The 16159-nt window shown below is 39.0% G+C and overlaps 1 protein-coding gene across 1 annotated transcript; it reads left to right on the top strand.

The window, feature by feature from the left end:
• Nucleotides 1-14779: 14779 nt before the first annotated feature.
• On the top strand, nt 14780-15733 carry LOC122117877 (mas-related G-protein coupled receptor member A-like). The gene has a single exon (XM_042691752.1). It carries the CDS (start codon nt 14780-14782, stop codon nt 15731-15733), a length of 954 nt encoding a protein of 317 aa, XP_042547686.1.
• Nucleotides 15734-16159: the final 426 nt, after the last annotated feature.

Genomic DNA, 16159 nt, shown 5'->3' on the forward strand with positions numbered 1-16159 from the left:
CAGTAAAGTCACCAGCACAATTGTGTTCATTGCAGCACTGTTTACAATAACTAAGATTTAGAATCAACCCAGATGCCCCGCAGTGGATGAATGGCTCAAGAAAAAAAAAATATATATGTATATGTGTATATATATATATATATATATATATATATTACTTGTTCCAAAGCAATCTATACTAAGATAGTAGGAAAACTCACAGTTGGACATTGCACCCTCAATCTTGATTTATAAGATCACTTATCAACACAGTAGAACAAGTAAACAAAGTTCCACATGAAGAATTAAAAAAGTGTGAGTTGGGGAGTTCCAGGAAGATGGTGGAGGAGAAGCTGGAATCTGAACAAGCTCTTGCATAGAAAACAGTTTCAGAGTTCCAGTGAACAGTCCCAAGCCAGAGAATCACACCAAGTGTGCCATCACAGGACAGAGAGTTAGTCAAGAGAGGGGAAGCCAAGCAGACACATCTGAGCAGCTGCCGCTGCGGCGGCAGGGTCGCAGCGGCGACCACTGCCGCGGAGGCATACCTGAGACACAGTCCAGGACAAAGGAGCCATACGCAGCAGACAAGCGGATTCTACTCAACACCAGCAAGAACCGACAAGGAGCGGACAACTTCATCCTGCACTTTGCAGACCAGAGACGACCCGGGATCCAAGACTCCGTGTGAGTAGAAGCCCCACTTCCTCACTCCTTCTCTGAGAGCAGAGGAGGGAAGGCCACCCCTCCACCCCCAGCACCGGTGATCTCCATCTTGGATACCGACAAAGCTCGGAGGAGCGGCTAGCTCCAGCTCAGGCCTTGGAATAAAACGAGTCATTTAGCAGGTCACAAGAACTTAACGGCGAAGTGACCTCACAGACTCAGTTCCATCCAGGGAAAAGTCACCCAGCTCAGGCGCCAGCCATTGGAGTGGCTCTCCTCACCTGGTAACCAGAGCCAGAGGCTGCCCCGCCCTCTAGCAGCCACCACAATCAATTGAAAAACAGAAACCCTGAGAATGGCTCCAGGCTGGGTGCTGTGAGTTTTTTTCACAAAATAGCCCCAGGGAAAAGCTACTGTTGGTTGAAAGGCTTCAACTCTACCCAGAACCTAGCCTCATCACTGCATCCCCCTCTTTTGTGATTCTCAAAGCAGATCACCCTCCCAGTAAACTAACCTGGGAGGGGGATCTCAAAATCTTGGGTAAAGCAGAGCATTTTTCTGCCTGGTCCAACAAACTGACTTAAGAAACCAATCAAGCCACAGGACCTCAAGCTGACCAGAGACTCCAACCAGACTCTGATTACAGACAAAAGGGAGATACAGGACTCTGCCCACCCCTCCCAAAAAAAAAAAAAAAAAAAATCAAAGAACTTTTTTTTTCTTCTTCTTCTTTTCTTTTTTTTCTTTTTCTTGTTTTGTTTTTTTTCATTTTTTGTTACCTTATATATATATATAAATTTTTTTTTGCTTTTCTAAAACTTTTATTAATCTTTAATTTTTGCCTCTTCTGAAAAAATAATTGTTTTCCATTAACTTTTTTTTTTTCTCCTCTTATAATTTTTATTTTAGGAATACGTGAATGTGTGTTTTCTTCTCTTTTCTTGTCTTCTTTCTCTTTTTCTTTCATTCTTAATTATCTTTTTGTTTTTTTTTTTCTAGCTCTACTGAACTTCTGATCTTTTCTTCTCACTTTCCTATCCTTTCCATCTTTTCCTCTTTGTTCATCTTTATGTGACTTAACTCTTGTCCTGCACATCCTCAGATAAACCCGTAGTTAACCAGTAGACCCTATCCCCCATTGTGTACACACTTAATCCACAAACTTATTACTCAATTCAAAACCTATGAGACTTAAATTCATTAATAGCAGTACTACCTCTTTATACCTATATAATATTTTAAGCATTTTTTTAAAGTTTTTCTCATCTCCTCTATGTCCCTCTCTTTCTCTCAACATATTCATATTCCTCTATAAATAGATGGTCTTTTAATCTCTAAAATAACATTAATTTTTACGTTTCTATTTTATTTTCTGGTCTCTTTTCATTCCCCTTTCCCTTTCTTCTTTTTCTCTCTCTCTCTACTTACATCCTACCCAACCTATTTCCTGCATTGTGATTAGGACATAGTTAACTCTCCCTGTGCCTCCCCACACCACTCTATTCCTATTTTTTACCCACATCTCTCCCTAACCCTAATAATTTCTGGTTTTCCAAATTCTTCTCTGCGGTTCGAAGCCCTTTAACATATAGTTGTTTGATGTCGAATAGATGTATCTGTAGAACTAGATTGTATCTGTAGACTATTGACTGTACAAATGCAAACTTTGGTTGATGGTTGCCTTAAGATAGTGTTCTAGCACAAAACTGGTGCTATCTTCATCTCAAATGGGCAGAGTAAGCCGGAAAAATACAAGAAAAATTGCAAATTCGGGTATCTCAATTCCCAATCCTGATAATCAGGGGTTAGAACAGATAATGAATAATCCAGAGGAGAGTTCCCAAACAGCTCTACAAACACTGCTGGCAAACATGATAAATGAAAAGTTTGACAACGTACAAAGGACTCTGTATGAGCGTGATAGGGAGAGAGAGGAGGCATCCCAGAAGTTTATACAGGAATATCATAAGCGTGAGGAAGCTACTCAAAAACTGATACAGGATTTGCGTGAACAACTTGAGAATACTCAAAGAGAAAGAGAGGAATGGCGTGACCAGGCTGAGAACACTCAAAGAGATCTGCAGGAATCCCACGAACGGGAGGAAGCTAATCAAAGAGTAATACAGGAATTGAGAGACCAGGTAGAGAACACACAAAGATCACTAAAGGCATTCATGGAATCCATTAACAAAGAGCTGAAGGAAGTCAGGGAGACCACAAAGGGAATGCTGAATGGAACCCAACAGAAGGAATGGGAGCCCAAAGAAACCATAACCAATCAACTAAGTGATTTGAGGACAAACACTGAACACCAAATTAAGGAAGTAAAGAAATTCATACAAGACCTAAAACAGAGCTTCAACAAAGAACTTGAAGCCATCAAAGCGGACCAACTAGAAGGAAAAGAGATAAAAAACAAAGTAGAGAGTCTTGACAGCAGGTTAGACTATGCAGAAGATCGAATCTCAGGGACTGAAGACAGCCTAGATATTATAGAGAAAGAACATACAACCATCCAAGACAAGTCCAAGAAATATGATAGATCTATCCAACACCTAGAAGACACCATCAGAAGGCCTAATCTAAGGATAATGGGTGTAGAGGAGCACCTAGAAACAGAAGTTAATGGTCTAGGAAATCTGTTTAACAGGATCCTAGCAAAGAACTTCCCAAACATGCAAAAAGATAGGCCTGTCCAGATACAAGAAGCCTTTAGAACCCCAAATAGACCAGACCAGAATAGGACATCCCACCGTCACATTATAATCCACACAGGATCAACTCAGAACAAGGAAAAGATCCTTAAAGCTGTCAGAGAGAAAAGGGTAATCACTTATAAAGGGAAACCAATTAGAATCACCTCAGATTTCTCAGCGGAGACAATCAAAGCAAGAAGAGCCTGGAATGATGTATGCCATGCCCTAAAAACAAACAACTATCAACCAAGAATACTGTACCCAGCTAAACTCTCCTTCATAACTGAAGGCCAAATAAAAACCTTCCATAGCAAAGAAAAATTGAAACAATACATCTCCACCAAACCAGCCCTACAAAAGATTCTTAAAGATGTCCTACACATAGAAAACCAACAAGACCGCAATAAAGGCCAAGAAACTGCACCCAAACTGAGAATCCAAGAACCATAGGAAGAACCCAGTTTTCGCAGCCCCCAAGAAGGTAGATAACATGGCAGGAACTCCCAAATACCTCTCAGTCCTATCTCTTAATGTTAACGGACTGAACTCTCCAATTAAGCGACATAGACTGTCTAGTTGGATTAAAAAACAAGACCCTTCTATCTGCTGCCTGCAGGAGTCACATCTTGCCCGTAAAAACAAACACATTTTCAATGTTAAAGGCTGGAACAAAATCTACCAAGCAAACGGCCCCCATAAACAGGCGGGAGTTGCAATCCTAATATCAGATAAAATAGACTTCAAATTAAAATTTGTGAAAAGAGATAAAGAAGGTCGCTACATACTAATTAAAGGATCTCTCCTTCAGGAGGATATTACAATTCTAAATACCTATTCGCCAAACAATGGAGCACCCAAATTTATCAAAGAAACACTACTTTCCCTCAAATCCCATATAGATCCAAAGACATTAATTGTTGGGGATTTTAACACACCACTCTCCCCATTAGATAGATCAACTCGGCAAAAACTCAAAAGAGAAACCGCAGATCTAAACAGCTGCATAGATCAACTAGACTTAACAGACATCTACTGAACATTTCACCCAGCAGCATCAGAATACACGTTTTTCTCAGCAGCACATGGAACGTTTTCTAAAATAGACCACATTTTAGGCCACAAAGCAAACTTGTCTAAATTCAGAAACATTGAAGTTATACCTTGCATTCTCTCAGACCACAAGGGAATAAAATTAGAACTCAACACCAAAAGCCACCAAAGAAAGTCCAGTATCACATGGAGGCTGAACAACACACTGCTGAATCAAGAGTGGGTCATGGAAGAGATTAGAAAGGAAATTCAAATGTTCATGCTATTCAACAAAAATGAACACACAAATTACCAGCTCCTCTGGGACACAGCAAAGGCAGTACTCAGAGGCAAGTTTATAGCTCTGAGCTCCTAAATCAACAAATTGGAGAAATCTGAAACTAGCAATTTAATGACACATCTAAACCTCCTTGAAAAAGAGCAGCAAGATAAACCCCAATCCAGTAGACTGAAAGAAATAATCAAAATTAAATCAGAATTAAATGAATTAGAATCCAAAAACACTATAGAAAGAATCAACAAAACAAAGAGTTGGTTCTTCGAAAAACTTAACAAAATTGACAGACCCTTAGCAAATCTTATCAGAAAAAGAAGAGAACACACCCAAATTAATAAACTCAGAGATGAGAATGGAAACATCACCACGGAAACAAGCAAGATTCAGAACATTATAAGGGAATACTTCTCAAAACTTTATGCTAATAAGTTTGAGAACTTGACAGAAATGGACTTCTTCCTAGCAAATATTGACATGCCAAAACTAAACCAAGATGAGGCAAACTATCTTAACAGGCCCATATCAAGCATTGAAATAGAAACAGCAATAAGAGACCTCCCAGCTAAGAAAAGTCCAGGACCAGATTTTTTCACAGCGGAATTTTACAAGGCCTTCAAAGCAGAGCTCACACCAATTCTCCTCCAACTCTTCAATGAAATTGAAAGAGAAAGCTCACTACCGAACACATTCTATGAAGCCATCATAACCCTCATCCCAAAACCAGGCAGGGACTCATCAAAGCAAGAGAACTATAGACCCATTTCTTTGATGAACATTGATGCAAAACTTCTCAACAAAATTTTGGCCAACCGACTTCAACAATTCATCCAAAAAATCATACACCACGATCAAACAGGATTCATTTCAGGGATGCAAAGCTGGTTCAATATACGCAAATCAATTAATATTATTCATCACATCAACAGGAGCAAGAATAAGAACCACATGGTTATCTCAATAGATGCAGAAAAAGCATTCGACAAGATCCAACACCCCTTCATGATGAAGGTTTTGGAAAAATTAGGAATCCATGGAACATTCCTCAATACAATAAAGGCTGTATATGACAAACCTACAGCCAGCATTATACTCAATGGTGAAAAACTAAAGCCATTTCCTCTTAACTCAGGAACAAGACAAGGATGCCCACTCTCTCCACTTCTCTTCAATCTAGTATTAGAATGCCTAGCTACAGCAATAAGACAAGATGCAGACATAAAGGGGATCCAAATAGGGAAAGAAGAAATAAAACTCTCCCTCTTTGCAGATGACATGATCTTGTATTTAAAGAATCCCATAGACTCCACTCCCAAATTACTCAAGCTGATTCAAAACTTTGGCAAAGTAGCAGGTTATAAAATTAACCCCCAAAAATCAATGGCTTTTCTGTATGCCAACAATGAGAAAAGTGGGGCTGAAATTAGGAAAGCAACTCCATTTGTAATAGCCCCACAAAAAATAAAATACCTAGGAATTAACTTAACTAAAGAAGTGAAGGACCTCTATGATGAAAACTTTAAAATCTTGAAAAAGGAAATCAACACAGAACTTAAAAAATGGCAAAACCTCCCATGCTCCTGGATTGGAAAGATTAACATCGTGAAAATGGCAATACTTCCCAAGGCTATCTACAAATTCAACGCAATACCTATCCAAATTCCAACCTCATTCTTCAAGGAAATAGAAGAGGCAATCCAAAAATTCATATGGAACAATAAAAGACCCTGAATAGCAAAAACGCTCCTCAACGGAAAGAACACTGCTGGAGGAATATCAATACCAAATTTCCAACTCTACTATAAAGCCATAGTAATCAAAACAGCTTGGTATTGGCATAAGAACAGACCTCAGGACCAATGGAATAGAATTGAAAACCCAGAAATGAACCTACAGACCTATAGCCATCTAATCTTCGATAAGGGAGCTAAAACAATAGAATGGAAGACAGACAGCCTCTTCAGTAAATGGTGCTGGCAAAACTGGTTAACTACATGTAGAAAACTAAAGCTAGATCCTTATATATCACCCTGCACCAGAATCAACTCCAAATGGATCAAAGACCTTGAACTCAAAGCAGACACTCTGAAAACATTACAGGATGGAATAGGAGAAACCCTGGGTCTCCTTGGCTCAGGCCGAAATTTTCTGAATAGAGACCCGGAAACACAACAAATCAAAGAAAGGCTGGACAAATGGGATTGTATAAGGTTGCAGAGCTTCTGCAGGGCAAATGACATAGCTAGCAAGATCAATAGAAAGCCCACGGACTGGGAGAAGATCTTTACTAGCCATACAACGGACAAGGGTCTCATATCTAAAATATACTTGGAACTCAAAAAATTAAACCACCCAACAACAAATCCTCAAAGAAACAACTGCCCAATAAGTAAGTGGGCGAAAGACTTAAAGAGAAGCTTCTCTGAAGAAGAAAGAAGGATGGCCAATAGACACATGAAGAAATGCTCAACATCCCTAGCCATAAAAGAAATGCAAATCAAAACAACATTGAGATATCACCTCACTCCAGTTAGAACGGCAAAAATTAAGAACTCTAACAACAACTGATGCTGGAGGGGATGTGGACAGAAAGGAACCTTACTTCATTGTTGGTGGGAATGTAAACTTGTTCAACCACTTTGGAAAGCAGTATGGAGGTTCCTCAAAAGACTCCACATAGAGCTCCCCAATGACCCAGCAATCCCACTTTTGGGCATTTACCCAAATGATCACAAACAAGGCCACACTAAAGCTACCAGCACAACTATGTTTATTGCAGCATTATTTACCATAGCTAAGACATGGAACCAACCCAGATGCCCCTCAGTAGATGAATGGATCAAGAAGATGTGGTATATATACACAATGGAATTCTATGCCTCCATCAGAAAGAATGACATTTCCCCATTTGTTAGGAAATGGAAAGGCTTGGAAAAAATTATATTAAGTGAAGTAAGCCAGGCCCAAAGAAACATAGGTCCCATGGTTTCCCTTATTTGCAATATCTAGTATAGGTATGAGTCAAGCGGAAAAAGTCAGATAATGTGATGTTAGGAAAACGAAACCTCAAATATGTATTTTAATGTTTTTGTTTCTTTCATGCATGTGTTTCTAACGCATTTATAAGATTATTTCTTTGTTGCTTTGTATGTCCCTCCTCCACAGTGTAACCCCCGCTTTCACTATATTTGATGTCAGTATAACATGTGGAGGAGATGGGGACAAACAAGTCGTTTAAGGATTCAGGTGGACCTGTTGCAACAATGAGAAGTACAAAATGTCATGTCAAAACCAGCTTTACAATGTCGGTGGGGGGGGGGGTGGGGGGGTATGATTGGGTGGGAGGGAGGGGGGAGGCTGGGAAGGGAGGTGAAGGGTAAACAAAGGAGGAGGCTGCAATGCTTGGTAAGAAATGTATGCATTATCCTGCCCATGTAATTGTAACCCCTCTGTACAGTATGTTCTCAAATAAAATAAAATAAAATTAAAAAAAAAAAAAAGTGTGAGTTGGTTAACATATGCCCTTCTCAGGACTGGGTGAAACCATTTGTTGCAGTGATTCAACTGTGGTGTAGGAAAGAGATAGCCTGGTGCACTTCCCTGTTAAGGGTGCATGACACTGCAAAGAAAGAACCTAAAGACACAACCAAGCCTAGTGAGAACACAGAGAAACAGTTGTTTGTAAGGACAAAAGATCTACACATCTGGACTCAGTCCAGGACCAGTCTGAGACTCAGAGCAAAAATCAAACAACCAACAAAATACCAAAAAAAATTATCTGGCTGAGTCCCTGGCAAGCCATGCTTCCAGCTGTCCATATAGCTGGTACACATCCTTATAACTAACAAACTGCGAATATTATGCCCTGCCAAATAAGTAAGGACTAACTTCATCTCATCCTGTACCAGAGCCCTAACAGACCAATTATGGTCCAGTAAATATTTGATTTGTTTTTTATCTTCACTGCTATGATTAGGGATACTATGAAAATCGAGATGTTAGGACATTCAAACCCTACTTCAAAATCTTTTTAATTGGCAACTGGAAATAAGATTGAGGGAACATTTGAGAGTTACATTTATATGTAATCTCTGTCTCTGTCTCTGTCTCTCTCTCTGTCTCTCTCTCTCTCTCCTACTCAGTTTGTGTTTCAAGTCTGTGTGTATGAGTGCATGTATATCATCTCTCTGACCACCAGACGTGTGTTTGTCTGTTCTGCTTCATCTTGCCCACAATTAATAAAACTATGGGTCCAAATGAATCTTTTCTTTCTAGTGGTTTTCCCCTCTGGTATTTTTTCCCACAAAGAAGAAAGTTAGTATACTAACTGGTAATTTTTTCATTTTCACTTGAAAGAAATATCTGCCTTTCTCCAATTTAAATCTACGTGTTTCCGTAAGAATGAGATGAGTTTCTGCAGTGTTTGCTTGGGTCTGGGTATGTCATTCTTAAATTTATTAAAACTGTTTTTGTTTATTTCTTTGTTTGTTTCTTTAATGAAGCTGGTACAGAGGCTTGAATCCAGGACATTGTGCTTTTGCTCAGTTCATTTCTGGCACTCTGCCACTTGGGACATGCATCCAGTGCTACCCTTTGTATTTTTTATTGGAGAACTTAATAATTTAACTCATTTCCATTCATGATTATTATTGGCACGTAAATATGGGCAATCATGTAAACATATACAACTATACATGAAAATATATACATGGCTCAATGAATTTACACAGAAACTGAATAAAGTAGGTTATACCTCATGGAAGAATACAAAGACACAATTCCTATGAACAACTGCTTATCAAACTGAATACCAGAAGGTGAAAACATTATTTCAGGGAAGGACAAAATGAGGGGACAAGGAGGAGGAGGATAAGTGGGCAAACCTAGTCATTACATTGAATATACATTATGTAAAAAATGAACTATGTAACTTGAGGGTAGTTACAAGAGGAGGAAAATGGGAGAGAACAAAGGAAGGGGTGAGATTGAAAAAGAAGAATTGTATTCATAACCTGACTTATGGAATTGTAACGTCTTGTACCACATATAGAAATACCAATAAATATGTTTAACTCTGACATGGGTGCCAATATACACACCTATAATCTAGGTCTTCAAGACTTTAAGATCTAGAATCATATTTCAATGCTAGCAGGCAGAAAAGGCTCTCATCTCCAATGAACAGCCCAAAAAGCAGGAAGTAGAGCTCTAGATAAAGTGGTAGAGCACTAGCTTTGAGAACAAAAGGCCAGGGACAGTGCTCAGGCTCTCAGTTCAAGTTAAAGGCCAGCACACACACACAAAATTCAACTCTTCACACTTTTTTTAAATAAGTTTTTTTATTGTGAAAATACTGTACAGAGGGGTTACAATCACATGAGCAAATTAATGAGTACATTTCTTTCTTTTTTTTTGCTTAAGTTTTTTTTTTAATTGTGAAAATAAGGGTTACAATTACATGGGCAAGATAATGAGTACATTTCTTATCAAGCATTGTTGCCTCCTCCTTTGTTTTTCCCCTCCCATCCCTTCCCTCCCATCTCCACAACTACATTCCCCCACTTTCTCCTCCCCCCCCCCCAGCCTAAATTGTAAAGTTTGTTTTTCGATATAGTGTCTTCTACATCTCATTGTTGCATCTTCACACATTTTAATAGGCTTGATATATGTGATCAGAATAGTCAATTATACAATATCCAAAACTAAATGCATGTAACTAATACCTCCATTGTGCACAGAGCATGGATGCTCAAAAGCAAGGCTACTGCTGTATCCCTGATCTTCACACTGCCTCTGTACCATCATGATATACAGGTTGAATTCTTTATAGCCTGGTGCATGTGGGACAGAAACGTAAAAAATTCTGAAATATAACATGAGAGATGAAATGCAGCAAATTTGAAGGTGTAGTTGTATGAAAATGGAAAGGAGAATGGGAAAAAAAGGAAGAAAATGGAAGGAAGGATAAAAGCAAGACTAAAGGAAGAAGGAAAGGAAAAATAACCAAAGTTAAATGCAAATAAGTAAGGATAGGAAGCAGCAACAAATGGAGAATGGGATTATGGGATTTATGGAGCCTATCAACTTGTAAACATTTCTCTATCATTTGGAAACAAATTATACTAATGAAGATCTCTCTGCTATGATGAACACTAAAACAACAAGTACATCAGCCCAGGGTGCACTTTGGATGGCAAAGGCCCAATGATGCACTTTTGAGTTCTAAGCACCCAAATGCAAGCTAAAAATCACTTGATATTTCCACCTAAGGTTGGAATTGGCAATTAAAGGACAGAACAGCTATTACTTAAAGGAAGGTGGACCGAATGAGATGGAATGAGGGAGGCAGATATGGGTATGAGAATAGGATAGATGCCAAGAAACATCTCAGTGAAGCATCATGACTCAGATCTCAGATGGCTCCGGTCTATGATTCACTTCCATCATATCTACAGAAAATCAAACAGATTATCTGCAGTCTTCATAAACCTCACTTGATCACAAGCTTTCCACAAGCTCTTGTCATCTCTTGAATTTCAGAACAAAGCAGTAGACTCTGCTATTGCTCAGTCTGAGAAAGGCTCTTCCTCTCCACAACAGGTCACACCTGCAACACTGAACAGGAAAATGGAAGAAAGGTAAGGATTATTCCAGGAACACCCAGGTATCCAGTTATGATATTTGCTCTGAGTTTATATCCCTGTGTTTCCAGTATCGGGTGCTTTATTCAGGTGGGAATGGGAAAAGCCAGACACAGAAGCTTTCTTCTGGAAATTGAAACACTAGTGGCTCTTGCTCTGGAAATTTTAAATGATGCTAACCACATTTTCCTATCTTCCAAATCATATGTCCTTATTTTCCTTTGATTTGCCTTCAAATATGCTGATTCCTAGTATTTATTTAAAAGGAAATGTGTGTGTATATTGTTTCCCAGATCTTACATCATGTAAAATATGTTTCATTGGTTCTCAAAATATCCTACATTGTATCTTCATGGATCCTAAGATAAAAGAAACACATGGTCCTCATTATTATCTGTCATGTATGGCAGGATTCAGGGGAAAATGGCTATCCCAAAGTGAATCCACTGAGGGAAGAAAATGATGAAGCAGAATTTCTGCAGTAGGATTTAAGATGTGAGAGAAGGACCTATTGCCAGAGAGAAGGTACAGCTATAGCTGTATCTGTTATAGAACACTTGATGACCAAGAAGGCTTAGAAATGCATCCATCGCCAAATCACAGGTTAGTAAAAGGGACATTGATGATGAAAAGGAAAAATTCCTCTCCCACTGTCCTTCAGCGTGCCAATGGTGCTGTCCAATGGCTCCACTGAAACCCACACGGAACGGAAAGGATTCCCTAAAACCACACTCTTGGGAAGTGAAAGATGGCAGAGAAGTTTGGGAGCAATATTTTTCATGGGAGATGAAAATAGTCTTTACATCTCTTGTGTCTTCCTGCTACGTGAAGTCTAAATATCATTGAAGTGATTCTCATCTTCACCACAGCTATTATTTCTGGTTTGCATCTTATTTTTCTTGTCTCTTCTATAGAACTTTCACCATCTTTACAAAAAGTGCTTGAAAACTAGAATGCATCTGACAACTTCTTACATATTAGAGCGTGAGGGTGCAGGAAAGCTCCAACCCAGAGGACCACATGGACTCCAAAAAGAGAGCAAACTAACAATGCTGTGCCTTTCGGACTAGGTGCAACACAAGGCAATGCTTGTCTCATAAAGGGGATATCTTTATAGGGCCAGGGGCTAGGGATGGAAAGGCTGGGTTTACTATTTGCAACAGTTGCAGTTATATCTGGGCTGAAGGCATTCCGCCACAGGGGTGGTGGTTAACAACTGCAGTCAAGTGCGGTCACCTTATTTCCAGGAAGGGACTGAGGACCTAAGTTGGTGATTGTTAAGTTAAAAATGGAGGAGGATATGCTAACAGTGCCTACTTATATACTGGACCATTACATAAGGACCTTAACAAAAGGTTTGTAAAGTAGAGCCTGGAAGTTCTGCAGCATATGAAACAAGGACCTTGTTGTTCCCACTCCTCAATCACAAAGGATGTTGACCAATGTCTTATGGTGAACATAACTTGGGGCCATGTCAGCACACCAGCCTAAGGAAGAGAACAATGTAAATAAAGGGCATATCCCTTCTGTTGATCACATAACCTTGAAGTGGCTGTATTACTCTGCTCATCTGCCACTAAACTGAAGATACAATGGAGAATCACATCAATTATTTAATTTAAATATCAAAAATCCCACTGTACAGAAGAAAAGACTGGCTACTGGAGGAGTCCAGTAGATTTGAGAAGCCCTGCTATTCTCTAAGGTTCTGTGGTCATATGAAAACATTTTGGAAACTCCTGAGGAATAATAAACCGAGCAGAGAACAGAAGGAAAGCCTCATACAGGGCCCTAGTCAACTGGGAGATGGCATGAAGCCTGTTCTTGATTATGTGATCCCAGAAAAATTATCTTGTGTGATCTACATGGAGATTTTCCCAGTATGTGTTGAATATGAAAATGCATGGTCTATGGAAAAAGTGTTCAATGTGGAAGAGTGGTGGTTAATGAAATATACATGATTTCTTCTTCACAGAACTTCACATTTGATGAGGAAGATAAATTCATTAAATATTAGAGAATTCAACGGTTGCTTTGTGTAGGATCAGTAAAACTTCTGTTTTTCCAGTTTAAGCCACTAAAAATCATGAAAGCTCATCTCTCTAAGAGAGTTAGTTCATGGTGGGTTCATTCCCCACATTCCTCTCATTCCACTTGAAGGTCTCTGGCTTCAGATACATTTTCAGGACAGGACAGGGTCGCAGGATTCAACTAACTATTCCTAATTTTATTTCATTCACAGTTTTGACTAGCATGTTGGTTACAGCTTGGGAATTTCTCCTGTTTTCTTTTTTTTTTAATCAGGCACCTGCAGTCTACTTGGAATCATTGGTAGTTGCACTCAAAGATTTGTTAAAAGGGCAGAACTGAAGCAGACTTGCTGGTTTCACACCCATGCTTTGAGAGAAGAGGATTAATTACTCAGATTCATTCTATCTCAGTTCAGTCTAGGGTAACATGAAGAAAACAATTTTTAACCCTAGACTCTTGAATAAAATGAACGAGTCAATGCTTGCTGAGATCCAATGTCTATCAATCTAGTGGAATTTTCCACCCTGGTGTCAACAGATCCTTTTTCCAAAGTTGAAATCTCCCTAAACATTTCTCTTGATATTTCACAAATTTTGCTTTTCTTACTTCCCTTCATACACTCCTCTCATCACAGAGAACACTCCATTAAATACCAGGGAGAGAGTGTGAAACAGATTTATAATGCATGCTCAGAGCACTCCACTTACTGCCCTGCTAATAGATAAACTCATACTTCACATAATTCTTCTAGATGCTTAGCATAACTATATCATGTCCTTCAAAGACCTGTCAATGATCAATATCAGATATTTGGGCACACATAAATCCTCCTGAATATACCCTGAGTTTGTGAAAAGTGAATTCGAATGTAAGAATTTTTTCTATCACATTTTATGGAACTGCTGTAGTGGTTTTTACCATATTTTCATTTTGCTTTCCATTTAACTCATGTAATGTGACATGGAAAAGCTGTGTATTATGCATTCATTCAGTGAATAAATTGTGAATACAGGGACCTCATACAAAACTAGCATGGTGATTTCTGTGTCTCTCTAAATTCCTACATATGAGAGAAAATTTACTGGCCTGTAGTAGCACTGAATCTATAGCATTAGCTTTCTGAGTGGTGTGTTTGGATTATAGTATATTTCTATGATATTTAATGATTATGATGACGAGGGCAGAGACCTCAGGCTGTATTGTTGAAAAGTACTGTGTTTGCTCTGTACTCCAGAAATCTTTAAATCTTCATATGTTACTTAATCTCTGAAATATTCTATTTTCTCCCTTTTTACAATGAAAACAATGATTATCATACTCAGGTTAAAGCTGAGAAACAGAAATTACATAAGAGTTTCTGAAGCTTGGGTTTTGCTTTCAGGAGCACCAATGGAGTGATTGTGGGCCTGGAACCAACCACATCAGCCTTGATTACAGAGGTGATGGGAACGTATGACTATAACCACACCTATCAGAGATATTGTTTCATGGAGATGACAATTATCATGTGGTTGAATGTCATCACTGATGTGATTGGACTGGCAGGAAATGCAGCTGTGATCTGGCTCCTGGGCTTCCGGATTCGAAGAAATGCCATCTCAGTTTACATCCTAAACCTGGCTGTGGCTGATTTCCTCTACCTTTGCTTTAACTTTGCTCTGACCCTGAAAATATTGATTACTTTTTTATGTTACAACAAGAAAATCTCCTTCTCTTTTGTTGTGATTTTTGTGTTTTTCTATACTTACACAGCAGGCCTGAGCTTCCTCAGTGTTATTAGCCTGGAACGTTGCCTGTCTGTCCTGTGTCCCATCTGGTACCGGTGCCACCGCCCAAGACATGCATCATCCTTCATGTGTGTGATAGTATGGACACTGTCCTTGCTATTGGCTTTTTTGGTATCTTATTACTGTGAAGGCCCACGTACCTATTTTGACGGGAAGTCATGTCTGTTAGTCAGTCTTCCTAGTGTTGGATACTTGCTATGTTTATTTGTGATTCTCTTAGGGTCCAGCCTGGCTCTGACTGTAAGGATGTTCTGTAGCCCTCAACGGATGTCACTGACCAGGTTGTATGTGACCATCCTGCTCACAGTACTGGTCTTCATCTTCTGTGGCCTACCCCATGGCATTGACTATTACCTACAGGGTGTGATTTATGTTGATGTGTTTCAGTTTCCCTGTTACTTTCCTAGCCTTTTATTTTTACTAACTTCTGTTAACAGCTTTGCCAACCCCATTATTTACTTCTTTGTTGGCTCCTTTCGGCAGCAGCAGAGGCAGACCCTTAAGCATGTTCTGCAGAGGGCTCTGCAGGACACTCCTGAAGACAATGAATGTGGAGGTAGCCTTTCTCAGGGGACCCTGGAGATGTCTGGAAGCAGAGTGGAGCAATGATAAACAACTCCTCTTTAGTTGTGGTTTTGTGAGTGAATCTGGACAGAACACAATTCACAGTAGTCTCAGTCCCTGTCTCCGAAATGTTTTAGTAATTCCTGAGCAAATTCAAATTAATGTACTTATCTCAGTTTTTCCAGCTTTACGTCAATATAGCATTACTATGAAAATGGAATATCTATATCAATCTATATGAATAAAGTTTTTGTTGCCTTTCTTAATATTTTCTTTGTCAGCACTTTTTAGCTTTAGTTTTGTATCAATAGGGAGAATTCTCCTACAAACCATAAAACCGTGTTTATAACTGTCATATCCACAGTAGTTTTTCAGATTTTTTTATTTTCTCTCTATAATCTAATGGGAATCATAATCTGTATTCTTTAAAGCATTTCTACATGCAGATAAATTATTTGTTAATTATTGTAT

Source organism: Dipodomys spectabilis, unplaced genomic scaffold (genome assembly GCF_019054845.1).
Source record: "Dipodomys spectabilis isolate Male_0828 unplaced genomic scaffold, ASM1905484v1 ptg000145l, whole genome shotgun sequence".
In the NCBI taxonomy this organism is placed as follows: Eukaryota; Metazoa; Chordata; class Mammalia; order Rodentia; family Heteromyidae; genus Dipodomys; species Dipodomys spectabilis.

Excerpts from the sequence above, each read along its gene's own strand:
- LOC122117877 (XM_042691752.1), top strand. The coding sequence starts at position 14,780 with ATGGGAACGTATGACTATAACCACACCTATCAGAGATATTGTTTCATG.